General features: G+C 47.6%; 1 protein-coding gene across 4 annotated transcripts in view; it reads left to right on the top strand.

Annotated features, from left to right (window-relative positions):
• The window catches only part of SH3RF3 (SH3 domain containing ring finger 3), a 371306-nt gene that overhangs the window by 174519 nt on the left and 180043 nt on the right, over positions 1-16744 (top strand). For all 4 annotated transcript variants that reach the window (XM_080653021.1, XM_080653020.1, XM_080653019.1 and 1 more), the window contains exon 2: positions 12356-12631. In XM_080653021.1, coding sequence (XP_080509147.1) covers positions 12356-12631 — 276 coding nt within the window. The remainder of the gene's footprint in view (positions 1-12355; positions 12632-16744) is intronic.

Genomic DNA, 16744 nt, shown 5'->3' with positions numbered 1-16744 from the left:
TATTTTTGTATCCATTCAGCTACCCTATATCTTTTGATTGGATTTAATCCATTTACATTTAAGGTTATTATTGACTAGAGGCCCGGTGCACAAAATTCATTCACTCGGGGAGTGGGGGGCCCTCAGCCCGGCCTGCGCCCTCTCACAGTCTGGGAGCCCTTGGGTGATGTCTGAGTGATCATTCAGACATCCTTAGCTCTGCCGCAGAGGCAGGAGAGGCTTGCGCCACCACCGCTGCGCTCGCCAGATGTGAGCCCATCTTCTAGCTGAGTGGCACTCACCCTGTGGGAGCATACTGACCACCAAGGGGCATCTCCTGCATTGAGCGTCTGCCCCCTGGTGGTCAGTGTGCATCATAGCAACCGGTCATTCTACCATCAGCTCTCCAACATCCCCTGAGGGGTCCCAGGTTGTGAGACAGTGCAGGCCAGCCAAGGGAACCCACTGGTGTGTGATCAGGGCCAGGAAAGGATGCGGGAGGTTGACCAGCTGGAGAGGGGCTGCGGGAGGGCTCCAGGGCATGTCCGGCTCACCTCATTCAGTCCTGATCAACTGAACCTCAGCAGCAAGCTAACCTACCAGTTGGAGCATCTGCCCCCTGCATGTCATAGCGAGCAGTTGAGTGACCTTAGCATATCATTAGCATATTACACTTTGATTGGTTGAACAGCCAACAGGACGACCAGACACTTATCATATTAGGCTTTTATTATATAGGATAGGTACTTGTTTATTGCCATTTTAACTCTGAATGCCTAGGAATTTGTCCATTTCTCTCTCTATTTCTTCTTCTCCTTATAGCAGTACCTTTAGCATTTCTTGTAATGCTGGCTTGGTGGTGATGAACTCCTTTAGACTTTTTTTTTTTTTTTTTGGTCTGGGAAGCTCTTTATTTCACCATCTATTTTGAATGATAGCCTTGCTGGATATAGTAATCTTGGTTTCAGATTCTTGTTTTCATTACCTTAAGTAATTCATGCCATTACCTTATGGCCTGTAGAGTTTCTGATGAGAAATCAGGTGACAGCCTTATGGGAGCTCCTTTGTAGGTAACAAATTGCTTTTCTTTTTCTGCCTTTAAGATTCTCTTTTTGTCTTTAATATTTGGCATTTCTTTTTTTTAATATATTTTTATTTTTATTTTTATATATTTTTTAAATAAATTTTTATTCAGATTATTACAATTGTTTCTCCTTTTTCCCCCCATAGCTCCCCTCCACCCAGTTCCCACCCCACCTTCTGCCCTTACCTCCCCCACACTGTCCTCATCCATGGGTGTATGATTTTTGTCCAGTCTCTTCCTGAACCCCCCCATACCCCTTTCCCCCTGAGAATTATCAGTCCACTCCCTTTCTATGCCCCTGATTCTATTATATTCACCAGATTATTCTGTTCCTCAGGTTTTTAATTCACTTGATTTTTAGGTTCACTTGTTGATAGATATGTATTTGTTGTTCATAATTTTTATCTTTACTTTTTTCTTCTTCCTCTTCTTTAAGAATACCTTTCAGCATTTCATATAATACTGGTTTGGTGGTGATGAACTCCTTTAGCTTTTTCTTATCTGTGAAGCTCTTTATCTGCCCTTCAATTCTGAATGATAGCTTTGCTGGGTAGAGTAATCTTGGTTGTAGGTTCTTGCTATTCATCACTTTGAATATTTCTTGCCACTCCCGTCTGGCCTGCATAGTTTCTGTTGAGAATCAGCTGACAATCATGTGGATGCTCCCTTGTAGGTAATTAACTGTTTTTCTCTTGCTGCTTTTAATATTCTCTCTTTGTCTTTTGCTCTTGGCATTTTAATTATGATGTGTCTTGTTGTGGTCCTCTTTGGATTCCTTTTGTTTGGGGTTCTGTGCGCTTCCTGGACTTGTAAGTCTATTTCTTTCACCAGGTGGGGGAAGTTTTCAGTCATTATTTCTTCAAATAGGTTTTCAGTATCTTGCTCTCTCTCTCTTCTTTTGGCACCCCCATAATTTTGATGTTGGTACGCTTGAAATTGTCCCAGAGTCTTCTTACACTATCTTCAACTTTTTGGATTTTTTTTTTCTTTTTGCTTTTTCAGTTGAGTGTTTTTTGCTTCTTTGTATTTCAATTCTTTGACTTGATTCTTGTGTTCCTCTAGTCTGTTGTTGGGTCTCTGTATAATAGTTTTTATTTCAGTCAGTGTATGTTTAATTTCTAGTTGGTCCTTTTTCATATCTTCGAGGGTCTCGTTATATTTATCAGCTTTTTCTAGGATATTCTTAAAAAGCCTTATAACCGTGGTTTTGAATTCTATATCCAGTCGTTTGTTTTCCTCCATTTCTTTCATTTGTGATCTGTTTCTTTGCTTCCGCATTTTCGCTGCTTCCCTGAGTTGGTAGGGTAGATTTGTGTGCTAGGTTTCCTATATGGCCCAGTGGATCGGCCTCCCCAGTTAACCTGAGGTGGACACTCTTGGTGCACCCCTTTGTGGACTGTGTGTACAGCCTTGTTGTAGTTAAGTCTTGATTATTGTTGGTATCACTGGGAGGAATTGACCTCCAGGCCAGTTGGCTGTAAGGATCAGCTGTGTCTACACTGGGAGAAGTTTGGTGCTGGAGACAGCCTTATAGGATTAGACTTGCCAAATTGCAATAGCCTCTGTGCTCAGCTTGGATGGGGTGGAGTCTCAGGGCAGAGCAGACAGTCTTGGCTTCCAGTCAGCCTTGCCCTTGCGCGCGTGCGCGCCTGCAGACCTCTGCCTTCCCCGGCTCCTGAGTCTCTGCCCGAGAGTCCAGATTCCCCCCACAAGAGCGTGGTTCCCCAGGGGCTCGCTTGGAACTGGGGTTCAGTGCAGTCAGAACTGGGGCTCAGTGCAGCCAGGAGTTTCTGACTCCCTTCCACTAGGGAAAGCCTGTGGCAACCTCCGCAGCCTTTGTGCTCACTGGCATGAGTGCGCCTGCAGACCTCTGCCTTCCCTGGCTCCCAAGTCTCTGCCCACGAGTCCAGATTCCCCCCCACCCCGTAAGAGCGCGGGTCCCCAGGGGCTCACCTTGAACTGGGGTTCAGTGCAGTCAGAATTGGGGTTCGGTGCAGTCAGGAGCTTCGGACTCCCTTATGCTAGGGAAAGCCTGTGGCAACCTCCGCAGCCTTTGTGCACACTGGCGCGCGTGCCTCCAGAACCCTGCCTTCCGGGGCTCCCCCAGGTCTCCCCCGGGTCTCCGAGTCTCCGGGTGCCTTTCTCTCTACCTGACTGTCCAGACTCCCCCTGTATGAGCCTGGGTCCACGGGGTTTCGCCCAGGACTGGGGTTCAGTGCAGTCAGAACTGGGGTTCAGTGCAGTCAGGGGCTTCCTTCCCCCTTCCACCAGAGAAAGTCAGCCAGGCTCTCAGCCACCCTTCCTCTCTGTGCGCACAAAGACCCTTTGCCGTACCTCCAATTCTCTGTGAGCTTTTCTCTTTCCTTCTAGTTGTAGAATTTTCACTCAGCCAGCTTTCCTGTGGTTCTGGATGGTGTCTGTTCTGTCTTTTAGTTGTAGTTTTGAAATTGTGCGAGGCAGCAGTTTAGGTGCTTATCTATGCCGCCATCTTGGTTTCTCCTTTTTAATATATTTTTATTGATTTTTTACAGAGAGGAAGGGAAAGGGATAGAGAGTTAGAAACATCAATGAGATAGAAACATCAATCGGCTGCCTCCTGCACACCCCCTACTGGGGACATGCCCGCAACCAAGATACATGCCCTTGACTGGAATCGAACCTGGGACCCTTCCGTCCGCAGGCAGATGCTCTATCCACTGAGCCAAACCAGTTAGGGCTAATTTTTGGCATTTCAGTTATGATGTGTCTGGGCATATTTGAGTCTTCTTGCTTGGGACTCTCTGTGCCTCCTGAACTTGTGTGACTTTTTTCTTCACCAGGTTAGGGAAGCTTTCTGCCATTATTTCTTCAAATACATTCTCTATCCATTGCTCCCTTTTTTCCCCTTCTGGCACATCTATTATGTGAATATTGTTTCGTTTCATGTTGTTCCACAGCTCCCTTAAGCTGTTCTCCTGTTTTTTATTGTTTTTTTCTTTTTGGTTCTCTGATTGAGTCATTTTTCTACCCTGTCTTCTAATTCACTTATCCAATCCTCAGCTTCCCCTAATCTGCTGTGTATTCCTTCAAATGTGTTCTTTATTAGTGCTATGTCATTCTTTATTTCCAAATGTGTTATTTTTAATAGTTATTATATCTTTTTCATGCTGTTGAGCATCTTTACCATCATTATTCTGAACTCTATATAAGATAAATTTCCTATCTCCATTTCATTTATCTCTTTTTCTGGAGAATTCTCTTACTCTTTCATTTGGGGGTCTTTTTTTGTCTCCCCATTTAGGCTGCCTGTTTGGGTTTGTGAGTATGTATTAGGTAGGTCTGCAGGGCAGTGTCAAATGCTCTTTTTGACTAATTAGATCAGGCAAAGACCCAAAACCTCCAAAGACTCACCTCTGCCTATAGGCTGATTAGATTCAGTCTTGAGTAGCCCTCAGGCAATTGTCCACAGATGTGATGAGCATTTTTTCAACAGGGTGGGGCAGTTGCTTCTGCCTGGAGGTAATTGTTATTCTCAGTCTCCCAATGGGCCTCAGAAACTCCACACTGTGGGGCAAGGTGTTTTCCAATAGAGTGGGTCAACTGTCTTCCCCCCTGGCAAAAACCACCTGGATAGCAAAGATCTGCCAGAGAAAAATGACCTCTGCAGCATGAGGGTATGACTCAGCACAGGAAACTGGTGTGTCTGCCTTCTGAGCTCTAACCCCAGAGCCTCCAACCCTGGCTTCTGTTCACAACTCCAGTCCACTCTGCCCTCCCTCTGCTGGAGCACAAGGTGAGTGTCTGCACACAACATTTTGTGCATTGGCCCTTTAAGAGGGTGCCTGTGTTTTCAGCCATCTCTCCCTGGCAGACAGCAACCCTGCCGCATTTCACAGCCAGATGTTATGTGGGCACCTTTCTCGGTTCTGGTGCTCTCTGCTGGTGAACCCAGCTTGGGGATTAGATGCCAGAGTTTTCCCTGGCAACCCTCCACAGCTGAGATATCTCTCCACACCTTCAGCTGCTGTCTATGGGTCTCTGGCCAGCCCTTTCTCACTTCCTAACAGTGTCTATGCTGTCTCCACTTTCCATCCTTGGTTATCAGAGTTCTCTCTAGCTAGTCTTCAGTTGATTATTCAGGGTTTTTTTTTGTGTTTTTTTTTTTTGTATTTACTTGTAATTCCTGTTTGGTCCTGGGAGCGTGTTTGTGTAGCATCCACTTGCTCCACCACCATTTTTAATCTCCAATGGTTTAATTTTTATTAGAGAATTTTAAATTGATTTTTAGAGAGGGAGGAGGGAGAGAGAGAAACATCAATATGAGAGTGAAATATTGATTGGCTGCTTCTTGCCCATTCCCACCAGGATCAAGCCCACAACCCAGGCACGTGCCCTGACTGGGAATCAAACCAGCAACCTTTTGATGGACGGAACAACACTCTAACCAACTGAGCCCTAGCTGGTTGATCTTAACCCCAATTGAAACTTGGAATATTCTCACTGATGGAAAGGAGCAAGTAGATACTGGGGGCAGTCAAACCTGTGACGCTTGGTTTGTTTGAGGTTGGGCAGTATCCCCTCTGTGGCCTGCTCACTGTCCCTGGCACAGTCCAGGCTTATTTCCCCATTATCTGTCAACCCTGGTTTGTTCTGATTGAGGTCAGTCAGTGTCTGTCTCCAACTCCATGCCTCCGCCCAAGCTGCTTCTTCTGACTGTTCGTTTCATTCCGCAGGGAGCGGTTGTTAGGATTTCCCCATTCATTGGGCCCAGCCACTGTTCATAATGGGAATTTTGGCTACATGGACCCTGACCCTTACATCCTGGGGAAAATAACATGCAGGCAAAGTTTTTCCAGCCAGAGGCTCTTTAGCTCGGGCCCTAATTTCAGGGGGTTGGTTTTTAATTCAACAGGTATTTTGAACATGTGTCCGCTGTCAGGCCAGTGGTGGGATGCAGCATCGGACAAAATCAGGTGGGGCCTATAGTCTGGGTGAGACAGGAGAGTAAGATGCTAGGAAAATTAATTGGCAAGTGAAATTGGGAAACTGAGACAGAGAGCTAAACAAACTGGCTAAGCAATTTACAGCAGATACAGAAGGTCACCTCCCCAGATATAACATCTAAGCCTCAGTTGTATTTCAGCTCCAGACCCAGAAAAGCAGCAAAACCAAGTGGGCAATGCCAGGACCAGCTGCAATGACTAATGACCCCCTTGCTTTAGTACTGAGTGGAGACTATGAACATGAAAGGATACACGTGGAAAGCTGATGAATATTCTGTTGAGACCTTCCCTAAACTCCCAGCCTTAAAAAACCTTCAAAACAAAGAACCTGGCATAAGCTTTCTCTCCCGGAGCATGCTCCTGCCTTTCCCTTCCCCTTCTTCTTTCCCCACAGGTGTGCAACTGCTAAACTCTAAGGGTCCCCATAGACTTGCAACCAAGGGAGCAATGGGCAGTGGCAGCTCACTCCAGGTTAACCCCCTGAACCTGTCTCCAAGGCTCCCTTTTCTCTGACTTCCCAGTGATCCAAAGCAGCCCTGCCTAGGCTCTCCTGTTGCTTCTTCTATTGTTTCACTGTCCCTAGCTTTAATAAATGTACCATCAAAATCACCTGGACTTATATTGTAAAATCTTTCCTGCACGAAGTCAAGAACCCACACACTACTGGCCAGCCCGATGCAGAGTGCTCAAGGCCAGGTCTTTCTGGTAACACAGGGATCTCCATTGGTAACTGGTGGTTAGATCCAGGACAAGTGCTGTGTGGAAAGCACTGGGTAAGGGAGATTGGGTCTTCCTTGGAATCTGGAAGATGAGTGAGTTCTTTGTTTGCACTCTTCACCCTGGCTCGCTGGGAGAGCTGGAGAAGCCTGACCTAGCCAATACTGCCTCCCTCACGTGCTCCACACCAGCTGTGGTGCCTGCCCTCACTCCCAGGGCTCCCAGGGGAGCCAGCCCCACTCAGTATTCGTGCTGTGGTGGAAAGGCAGCACTTTTGTTAAGTCCCACTGCTGCAATGATCTCTGTAAAAGATGGAGCAGGTGCCGCTGTCACATACCAGCACCCATGTCTCCACGGGAGGCCGTTAAGCCCCTAGCAATATTCATCTGCTACATCTGAGTAATGAGCTGTAAAGTTGACATTAAAGGTTTAATTATTATTAATGCCTTGCAGAGTGGCTGGAGTTAATTAACCTGTAGGCATCCCAAATGCATTTCCCTTTTTCTTTTATGTCTTTTCCCTAATGTCATGACCTCACCTAGTGTACTGGTGGCTCAATGGCAATCTTTGAAATCAGTTCCTCTACAGGGCAGCATACACGAAGTGAGAGAGGGCATGAGGATGAGGACAGCCAGGGGGCAGAAAGGAAATGGCTGCAGAAAAACCCACTTAGTTTCCTTGGCTGGGCTGGGGAGGCTGAAATTTCAGAGTTCCTTTGTTTGCACACACTCCCCCACCTCCCCTGCTGCCCCCATAATAATAGCTCACCTGCCCTTGGGCCCTAGTCATGGACTATTTAATCTTATAAAGGGCTCTGAAGGTGAAAGGTACTGGGGCAGTGCTGAGCATCACCTTTTCTGAGTGCTTCCTCACAGTGAGAACCAGGCCCTGACCCCGGACTAAACTGCCTCTCAACACCGTCTCTGACTTTGATATTTTTGCCCTCCAAAATGTGTCTTGCATCTTAAAAAGGTTTACTGCCCCCCTCAGTTTTGCTCTATCAGATGCTTATCTTGACAGTGCAGTGGGGGTTTAGTCAGGAGTGGTCTCTCTCTCTCTCTCTCTCTCTCTCTCTCTCTCTCTCTCTCTGTGTGTGTGTGTGTGTGTGTGTGTGTGTGTGTGTCTGCCCTTTTCACCAAAGGCTGCTGAAGAGCATGGCTGTCTAACCAGACATGCTGCAGCCACTGAGGCTGCTCGCTACCAGCCCTGCCCTCTGACCTCCGGGCCAAGGGGGAGTCAGCCCTGTCCAGGCTGCCCCAGGAGCAGTGGTGGGCTACGTGCAGCCCACTTCCTAACCCTGCTTCTGCTGTCTCAGAACCTGGACTCGTCCTTTCACGGTTCACATGCTAGAATACCTGCTCTTTCCTCTATGCAGAACTGGTACCAGCAGCTTTTCCAGACCTGTGTGAGGCATGCTGGTTTACAGGGTTGCCATGTCAGATAAGGTTGTCACTTCTAACTTTTCCCACTTCCCCACACTCCACCCTATCTCAGGAATAACCTGAGCGTATACGAATTAACAAGCATATGATAGGGCATAAACCGTGTGCTAGGAGCTCTCCTTGGTCCCAGGATTGTCAGGCAAACACAGCACAGTCCTGTTCTGGGGCCTTGGTGAAATAGGTCTAATCCAGTGGGGAGTGAAGGACAAGAGCCTCCAGGACGAGGCGAGCACAGCCTGGGATGCTGCCTGGTTTGGGGGAGAGAGAAAGGGCACAAGGGGCTAGCAAAGATGGACAGTTCAGAATCACATGCTCCTTTGGAACAAGGATGCTACCCACTGTGGCTGCATACAGACAGTGGGGAGGAGTGCGAAGGGCTGTGCCTGGAAGCTGTGCCAATGTCGGCATGGAGAGCCCCTGGTTCCAAGGTAACCCGCTCTGAGGACAGTAGGTAGGTAGGTAAGCAACAAGGTGGTAAGGTCAGCTCTGCATTTGGACTTGTAACCTCATGCTGAGGACCTGCTGGAGGAGGTTTGCAATGGTTTAGGTAGGAGAGATGAAGGGTGGGGCAATGGAAGTGGAAGCGTGCGCAGAATTTCTTGGTGAAAATTTAGAAGTGGCATCAACAAGATTTGAGGATGAACACTGAGACTGAGGGAACAGGTGGGCTCAGGAAAAACAGAGGGTGCTTGCTTACTGGTGGGTCAGAAATTAGGGGATGGGGCTTGAGGGACAAACAGTGACCTCATTGAGTTGTGGTACCTTGAGGCAGTTAGATTGACATAAGTCTGGTAAACCAATGGTCATTGGCAACAATTCAATGCCAATAAGAATCCCAAATTTGGGGTGCAATGAAGAAGGAAACTATTCAGTGCAAAACAGCTCAGTTGTGACACAGCACAGCTGTGAAAACAGCAAGGTTGTAAGGTAGCCCTCAGGCCAGGACCCTCTCCAGCTAGAGGGCTCCGCGCCGCTCAGTGGTCTGCTCCACTCTGCTCTGAGACATCTTTGGTGTTTCAGTTCAGCCAGGGAGCCACAGTCTTCTGTGGAAAGGGAAAGTGTGAAAGCTGACTTATATAGACAAGAGTCCTTACCCCTGGTCCCTGATTGGCCCATCTTCGTGCAAATGAGGACTCCAAATCCTCAAAATTTGATTGGTCCAAAAGGCACTGTACTGATTGGTCAGAATAGAGTCACTCTGCTTGGCTGGAGCTGTACAGCTTCAATTCACCAGGAAAGCCTCAGTCCTCTTGGTTGAAATAGGATTTCTGGGACTCCTTTATAAGGGCTGGCTCAGATGCAGGAACACCGTGCAGGCAGGCAGTTCAGTGCAGGCTTCTCCCTGAAGTGCAGTTTACCTGTGAGACCTCTATGCAGAAGTGGCTTCTCTGCTCTGTTTTTTTTTTTTTTTTTTTTTTTAATTTGAGTGCAGTTAGCCACAGGACCTCTTTCTAGTAAGTGTCTTTTTTTTCCAGGTTCACAGTCCACTGCTCAGAAGAGAAGTTGGAAGCACAGAGAATTCAGAGTCTCCATGTAGCAGCAGATAGAGACAGGGACTGTAAAAGTGGTCATGCTGGCCAGGGAGGCCCAGGAACACAATGCTCAGACAGGTTCGGCTATGTCCACCCTAGAGAATCAATGAAAGAGGTGGAGTCCTCCAAACATCAGGAGGACTGAACAGGGAAGACATACTACTCCAGAGCACCAGTCCTGCCGCAAGGCAGTGCCCGTATATCTCTTCACTGCACCCAGCCTCGCTGGGCAAGTCGGGCCAGGATTGTACAAAATGCAAGTAAGTGGTGTCTGTATCAACAGAGCTAGTAAGCTGGTGGTGGGCAGGCCAGAGTGGCCATGCCAAGTGTGTCCTCAACATGGGGTGAGAGGAGGTGTCTGTGTTGAAATGGCATGAAAGTGCATAGAGGGAGGCTGAGCATTGAAACAAAGTGCACACTGGCCATTCCTGCTTGCCCTTGTCCACAGTGAAGAAAGTACCAAACAGCCTCAGAGTCGATGTCTCTTACAATAAATACTGCTTTTGAGCATGGCCCTCTTAGTCTGGGGACCAAAGGAAATGGAGTCTGTCTGTGACAAAGTGATGTTTTCTTTTGTGCACCTAGTTGAGGCCAGTTTTTAAGATTAACAGTAAGTTCTTTTCTTCAACACATCTTACCTCAATGGATCTATCAACTTCTCCATGTGGTCACTGGTGAAAATACTGCAATCACAAAAATAAATAAATGTTATATTTAAGTTTTAAAGTTGTGATACACCGAGTTCAAATAGAACAAGATACTCTGTCATTTTGTAAATTTAACCTGAGGGCTGCAGCAGGCTTTCTCAGCCTCAGCGCCATGGACGTTCTGGGCCGGGTAATGCTGGGGAAAGGGGTAATGTGCATTGTAGGTTGTTTAGCAGCATCCCTGGTCTCTACACATTAGATGCCAATAGCACCTATTTCCCAGTTGTGACAACCAAAAATGTCTTCAGACATTGCCAGATGACCTCTGGGGGGCGAAATTGTCCCTGATTTGGAACCCCCAGGCTGGCTCTTGTGTGGCCCCTAGCCTCTTCTATTCTTTTCTGATCACAGTCCTTGGATTGTAAGTAGCACTTTGCCTGGCTCTCTAAAACTGGGGCCTGTGCCAGTCTACTGTGCATGCAGAGCAAAGCCTGCCAGGAGGAATGTTGCTGGAAGCAAACTGGTGTTTTCCTCATTGAGTTCTGCAAATCCTCATGTGTTCCATTTAGTGGGTTAGTGGTGCTGTTCGGCAGTTTGCCAGCAGGTTCCCTCAGCTCCTGTTGTTGCCATTGCTGACACATAGATGTAGGAGGCAGAGGTGCAGCAGGCTAGTAAATCCTCCGCACCAAGCTCCCCATGCACTCCTGCCTCGGGCTTTTGTGCCTGTATTGACTGATTCAAAGACTAAAGAAATCCTTGGCATGGGCAGCCCTGGGGAGAAAATGCAGCTCTGTTAGGAAAATCGTTGAGTTTTGACACAGGAATAATAGTAAGGTTTTTGTTTGATTTTCTGCTGGCATAGAATTGGCCTTTGGCAAAGCTTACTCAGCTGAACCAGTGTTGGCCACCGGTAAACAAGAGGAAGAGAAACCCAGGTGGCATTGGCCTTTATGAAACAGTGAGAGGAGCCGAGGACATGAACGATGACATCAAGTTTCAGAGTAGTTCAACAACTTACCGCTGAAGCGTGTAAGATGGCCAAGAATTCTGTCTGGTTTCAGAGCTAGTCACTGTTGGAGACCAAAGGTGGCAGATCACTTTCTGAAGGGTTACTAACCTTTGACAGGGTAACAGGAACACCCTATGACATTAAGGGTATACTATTTTATGCTCTTCATATTGTCTGTCAGGACCAGACTGCTGTAGGCATCAAAAAAACTATGAGTTATGGTTGAGGGGGTCTGTGACAGCTGGGACTTTTTAGAACTTACAAAACATTGAGGGCCACAGTCCCAGGGTGGCCTCCACCTTCCACGGCTGGGCTGTCTCTGGGACCGCATATCACAGGCGTGTACCACGAGTGGGAAGGACACAGTAGTCTGTAGAAGTCTCTTGCCTCAACTTGAAACCCCCTTGAGGCATGTTCTGAGTTGCTGGGACGTTACAGAGATAAGTAAGGAGAATTTTGTTGGGAGATAATTGTTGGAATTCTGGCAGACAGAAATAGCTCCCATTGGAGATAGATCAAGTCAGCACAGAGAGGTGGATGAGAACATTCTGGAGTCAGAGCCCTAGGTGGAGATTCTGCCCTAATTAACAGGTGTGGGGCTTCAGGCCAGTTACCTTCTCTCTCTCCATGCCTCAGTGTCCTGACCTGTAAATGAAGATCATTTAGCTCCTGCTTCAGAGTCTTTTTCGGCACAGAGTGAGCTGGTGCGTGCCAAGGCCAAGGACAATACCTGGCCCCTCACACACACGACTGAAGAGGGAATGACATCATGGGCGCCTCTAGTGAACCCTGTTGTCTAGGCAGGGTCATGGGGTTGCATGTTCCCGGGATAGGGGTCTGTTCCTTTGAAACACTCCCCACTCGAGGGCATCCTGCACGTGCCCGGGCATGGAGCCCACGATCCAGGCCGCCCAGGCAGCAGAAAGGCCACGTTGAGTAACCCGCCTTGTGTTTTGCTTTCAGAATCCTTCCCAGCTTCCCTGTGGCAAAGCCCTCTACAGTTACGAGGGGAAGGAGCCTGGTGACCTCAAGTTCAACAAGGGGGATGTCATCATCCTGAGGCGCAGGGTGGACGAGCACTGGTTTCACGGGGAGCTGCGTGGCGCCCATGGCTTCCTGCCCGCCAGTTATGTGCAGTGTCTCCGGCCCCTGCCGCCCGTCCCTCCCCAGGGCAAAGCCCTGTATGACTTTGAGATGAAGGACCGAGACCAGGACCAGGACTGCCTGACCTTCACCAAGGTAAGCTGGCCTCTGTGCACAGCCCTCGCACAGCAATTCCCCACCCAGAGCTCACGCCTTCCCCCATGAATCCTGCTTCTGCCCAGGGTCTGGGTCCCACTGGGCATCCTAAACGGCAGAGGAATCTGTCCGTCTCCCAAGGAGGTTTCGTTGGCTGGAGTGAGATGGCACACAGCCTGACACATGTCTGTACCAGGAGCGACAGGGCGCTCTTGGAGCAGGACCCTTCCTCACCTGAGTGGTGTCTACGCGGTGACTCTGGCCGGAGGAATGAAGTCTTTCCCGGGCTCACAGACCCTGCGAGAGGCTCACCAGGGAAGCTGCGGAGATCTCTTTCAGGTCGCAGGGCTGGGTGGCTGGGCCCAGAAACCAGCATGTCCCCATCCCATCTTCTGGAGCACCAGGCGGAGGGTGGGCAGGTGTGCTCAGGTCCCAGTCTTGCCAAGAAGGGCCTGGTTAGGAAAAAACTGACCAGTATTGGCCAGTGGCATGGAGGAGAGCAAGTAAACAGCCTTGCGGACTGTACTAGTAAACATCAGAGGACCAGGGTGACAGCCCTAAGCCCTTCCCATCCATTCTCACCTCGGGCCTCCTCCTTGTTTTCAGGGAGGCAGCAGGAAGCCCTGGAAGCTTCTGCTCATACTTGGAGGTTCCTGTGGGTTTGTTACCTGTGCTGGGCTTTATCTTCACAACCACAAGGTTCTGAGGAAAGCAGTTGGAGCCTGTTGTCCACCTAAGAAACGTCCAAGCTGTAGAGAATTTTTACAATAGTTTGAGCCAAACTGAGGGCATATGCCAGGAGCAAGGTCTCAAATGCTTCACAGAATAACAGTTTGAGGCTTGTTTTTTTGCATTTGGAATTAAGGAGAGAACATAAGGAAGGTTACATGGAGGTGGGAAAAAGCGAGGCAGGAACTAGATTAAAGGATAGTTAACAAGATGATGTGCTCTCTTGAAGGTGGTCACAGTTTATTCAAAGGTGTGTTAACGTAGATGCACAGAATCAAGGGACAGTGTTGCCTTAAGGCAAAATTAAGCCTTTTAATAATTTAAAGAAGTGATATGATTGGGGTATCACCTGCCCAGTTAGGAATTTATGATCAGATTACCCTGTGAGGTTACTTTCCATAGAAGCCCTTTTCTTCCCTCCCCTCCCCCACCCCACATAAAGTTGTATATAACAGAGCTGGAAATCTAACTCACATCTCTGACTTGAAAGCCCACATTCTTTCCACTTCTGAGAGGACATTGGTGCCTGCCTGCCTATCTGTCTCTCTCTTCATCTGTACAACTTGGCTGTGGCACTGAGCTGTCTGTACGGCTGCTGGGGTACTGCGCACACCATTTTTGAGCAAAATTTGCATGTCCAATGCATAGCTGCTGTTTGTCTTGTTCCATCCTTCAGCCTGACAGTGAATAATCTATTTTTCACTCTGGTGTTCTGAGGCTAATTCCAAGTGTCTTCTGGTTGATGCAGCCTCCCAGGAAGCCAGCATCCAGGCTCCTTCCTCTCTCCCACCCCTGTCCCCCAACTCTCCCCTCTCCCTCTTTCTCTCAGTCTGAGGTGAGAATGTCAGGCAGCCCAGTGTCAGGCAGACAGAAGCCCTGCCTTACTCCCTTCTCTGACCAATAGACTCTCCGGAGCTGCCCTGAAGATGAACCCCTCTGGAAGCCCTGATGCTCTGTGTCATAACTTTTGACCAAGAGCAGGGACTCCAGTGACCTCTCAGGGTCCACAGGGGCCCTTGCTAACCTTGTATCTGGGCTCCAGAATTTCATCAGTGAAGAGCTCCCCAAAAAGGGACAGCTGCAGAGAGCCCCCCGCCCCATCCCCACCCTTGCCCCATCCTACTTCTCCACTGTAAGGTCCATTATTTCAGACTCTGCCCAGGACACTCATCTGCAGGGTGAAGACCATGGGACCCGAGAACAAAGGGGCATTGTCTACTTCACAGAAATGTAGCAGGCCCCGCCCTGCTGGGAGCCATGCAGGATCCCAAGGGTGCAGACAGACTCACTGCTCCCCAGGAGCATGAAGTCCAGTGGGAGAGACAGGGAACAGCAAGTCTGGGACTAAGTGCTCAGAAGATAGTTTCAGAGAATAATGAGACACTGGTCACCCAGGAGGCAGACCTGTATGTAGTAAGGGCTCTAAATATTCAGGGATAGAATTTAATATTTGATACTTAAAGAAGCATTAAGGTAGTCCTCATGGGTAAAACTAGAACGCTCTTAGGCTTCCTTAGAGTTATTCTGTGGTTGGTGTTGTTTTACTTTGAATTATGTTGGGTGGGGGGGGGGGTTGTTTTGTGCTGGTCTCAGTCTATCAAAACCAATCTTGTGGCTGGACCAGCCCTTGTGGTTCTTACTATGATTATAAAACATCATTCAGCCGTAACCATCAGGAAACTTTGGAAAGACAAGGTTTGTTACATACAGTGAGGTTTAGATGAGACTGGGCGCGTGGGCCTGGGGTCTGCTCTTATTCAGGTCAAGGGTGGGGGCCTAGGTTTCCAGGGCTCACTTGTGTTTTTTGTTTTTTTTTAAAAAATCTGTGTTGTTAAGAGTATTACAGATGCCCGCCCCCCCTTCCGTTGCTCCCCTCCACTCAGTTCCCGCCCCTCTCCAGGTCAACAGCACTATTGTCTGTGTCCATAGGTAATGCATATATGCATATAAATTCTTTGGTTAATCTCTTCCTTTCCCCTCCTTCCCCCTTCCCTCTGAGATTCCTTAGTCTGTTCATGTTTTCATGACTATGATTCTATTTCATTCATCAGTTTATTTTGTTCATTAGATTCCTTGTTTGTTTATTTTGATTTTTAGATTCAGTTGTTGATATATATGTATTTGTTGCCATTTTATTCGTATTTTTTATCTTTTTCATCTTTTTTAAAAAATAAATCTTTATTGAAAGTATTACATATGTCCCCTTCTAAGCCACCTCCACCCCCCACACACCTTCCTACTTCCCACCCCAGGCCTTCACCACCTTATAATCTGTGTCAATGGGGTATGCATATATGTCCATGGGTTATTCGTTGGTTGATCTCTTCCCACCACCCACTCTCCCACACCTTCTCTCTGAGACGCCACAGTGTGTTCCATGTTTCTATGTCTCTGGATCTATTTTGTTCATCACTATTTTGTTCATTGGATTCCACATATGAGAGAGATCATGTGATACTTGTGTTTCTCTGTCTTATTTTGCTTAGCATAATACTCTCCAGGTCCGTCCATGCTGTCTCAAAGGGTAAGAGATGCTTCTTTCTTACTGCTGCATAGTATTCCATGCTGTAAATGTGTCACAGCTTCTTTATCCACTCATCTAACAATGGGCACTTGGGCTGTTTCCAGATCTTAGCTATTGTAAATTGCACTGCTATGAACATAGGGGTGCATATATACTTTATGATCGGTGTTTCAGATTTCTTAGGATATATTCCTATAAGTGCTATCACTAGGACAAGTGGAAGTGCCATATTTAATTTTTTGAGGAATCTCCATACTGCTTTCCACAGTGGTTGCACCAGTCTGCATTCCCATTAGCAGTGCACAAGGGTTCCCTTTTCTCCACATCCTCACCAGCACTTGTCATTTGTTGATTTGTTGATGGTAGCCATTCTGACAGGTGTGAGGTGATACCTCATTGTCATTTTAATTTGCATCTCTCTGATGATCAGTGACTTTGAGCATTTTTTCATGTCTCTTGGCCATCTGTATGTCCACTTTCAAGAAGTGTCTTTTTAGGTCCTTTGCCCATTTTGTAATTGGATTGTTTTTTTTTTGTTTGTTTGTTTTTTAAATAAATCTTTATTCAGATTATTACAATTGTTTCTCCTTTTTCCCCCCATAGCTCCCCCCCACCCGGTTCCCACCCCACCTTCTGCCCTTACCTCCCCCACACTGTCCTCATCCATGGGTGTATGATTTTTGTCCAGTCTCTTCCTGAACCCCCCCATACCCCTTTCCCCCTGAGAATTATCAGTCCACTCCCTTTCTATGCCCCTGATTCTATTATATTCACCAGATTATTCTGTTCCTCAGGTTTTTAATTCACTTGATTTTTAGGTTCACTTGTTGATAGATATGTATTTGTTGTTCATAATTTTT

Source organism: Plecotus auritus, assembly GCF_963455305.1.
Source record: "Plecotus auritus genome assembly, chromosome: 2".
NCBI classification, from domain to species: Eukaryota; Metazoa; Chordata; class Mammalia; order Chiroptera; family Vespertilionidae; genus Plecotus; species Plecotus auritus.
This window is presented reverse-complemented; position numbering and strand designations above follow the sequence as displayed.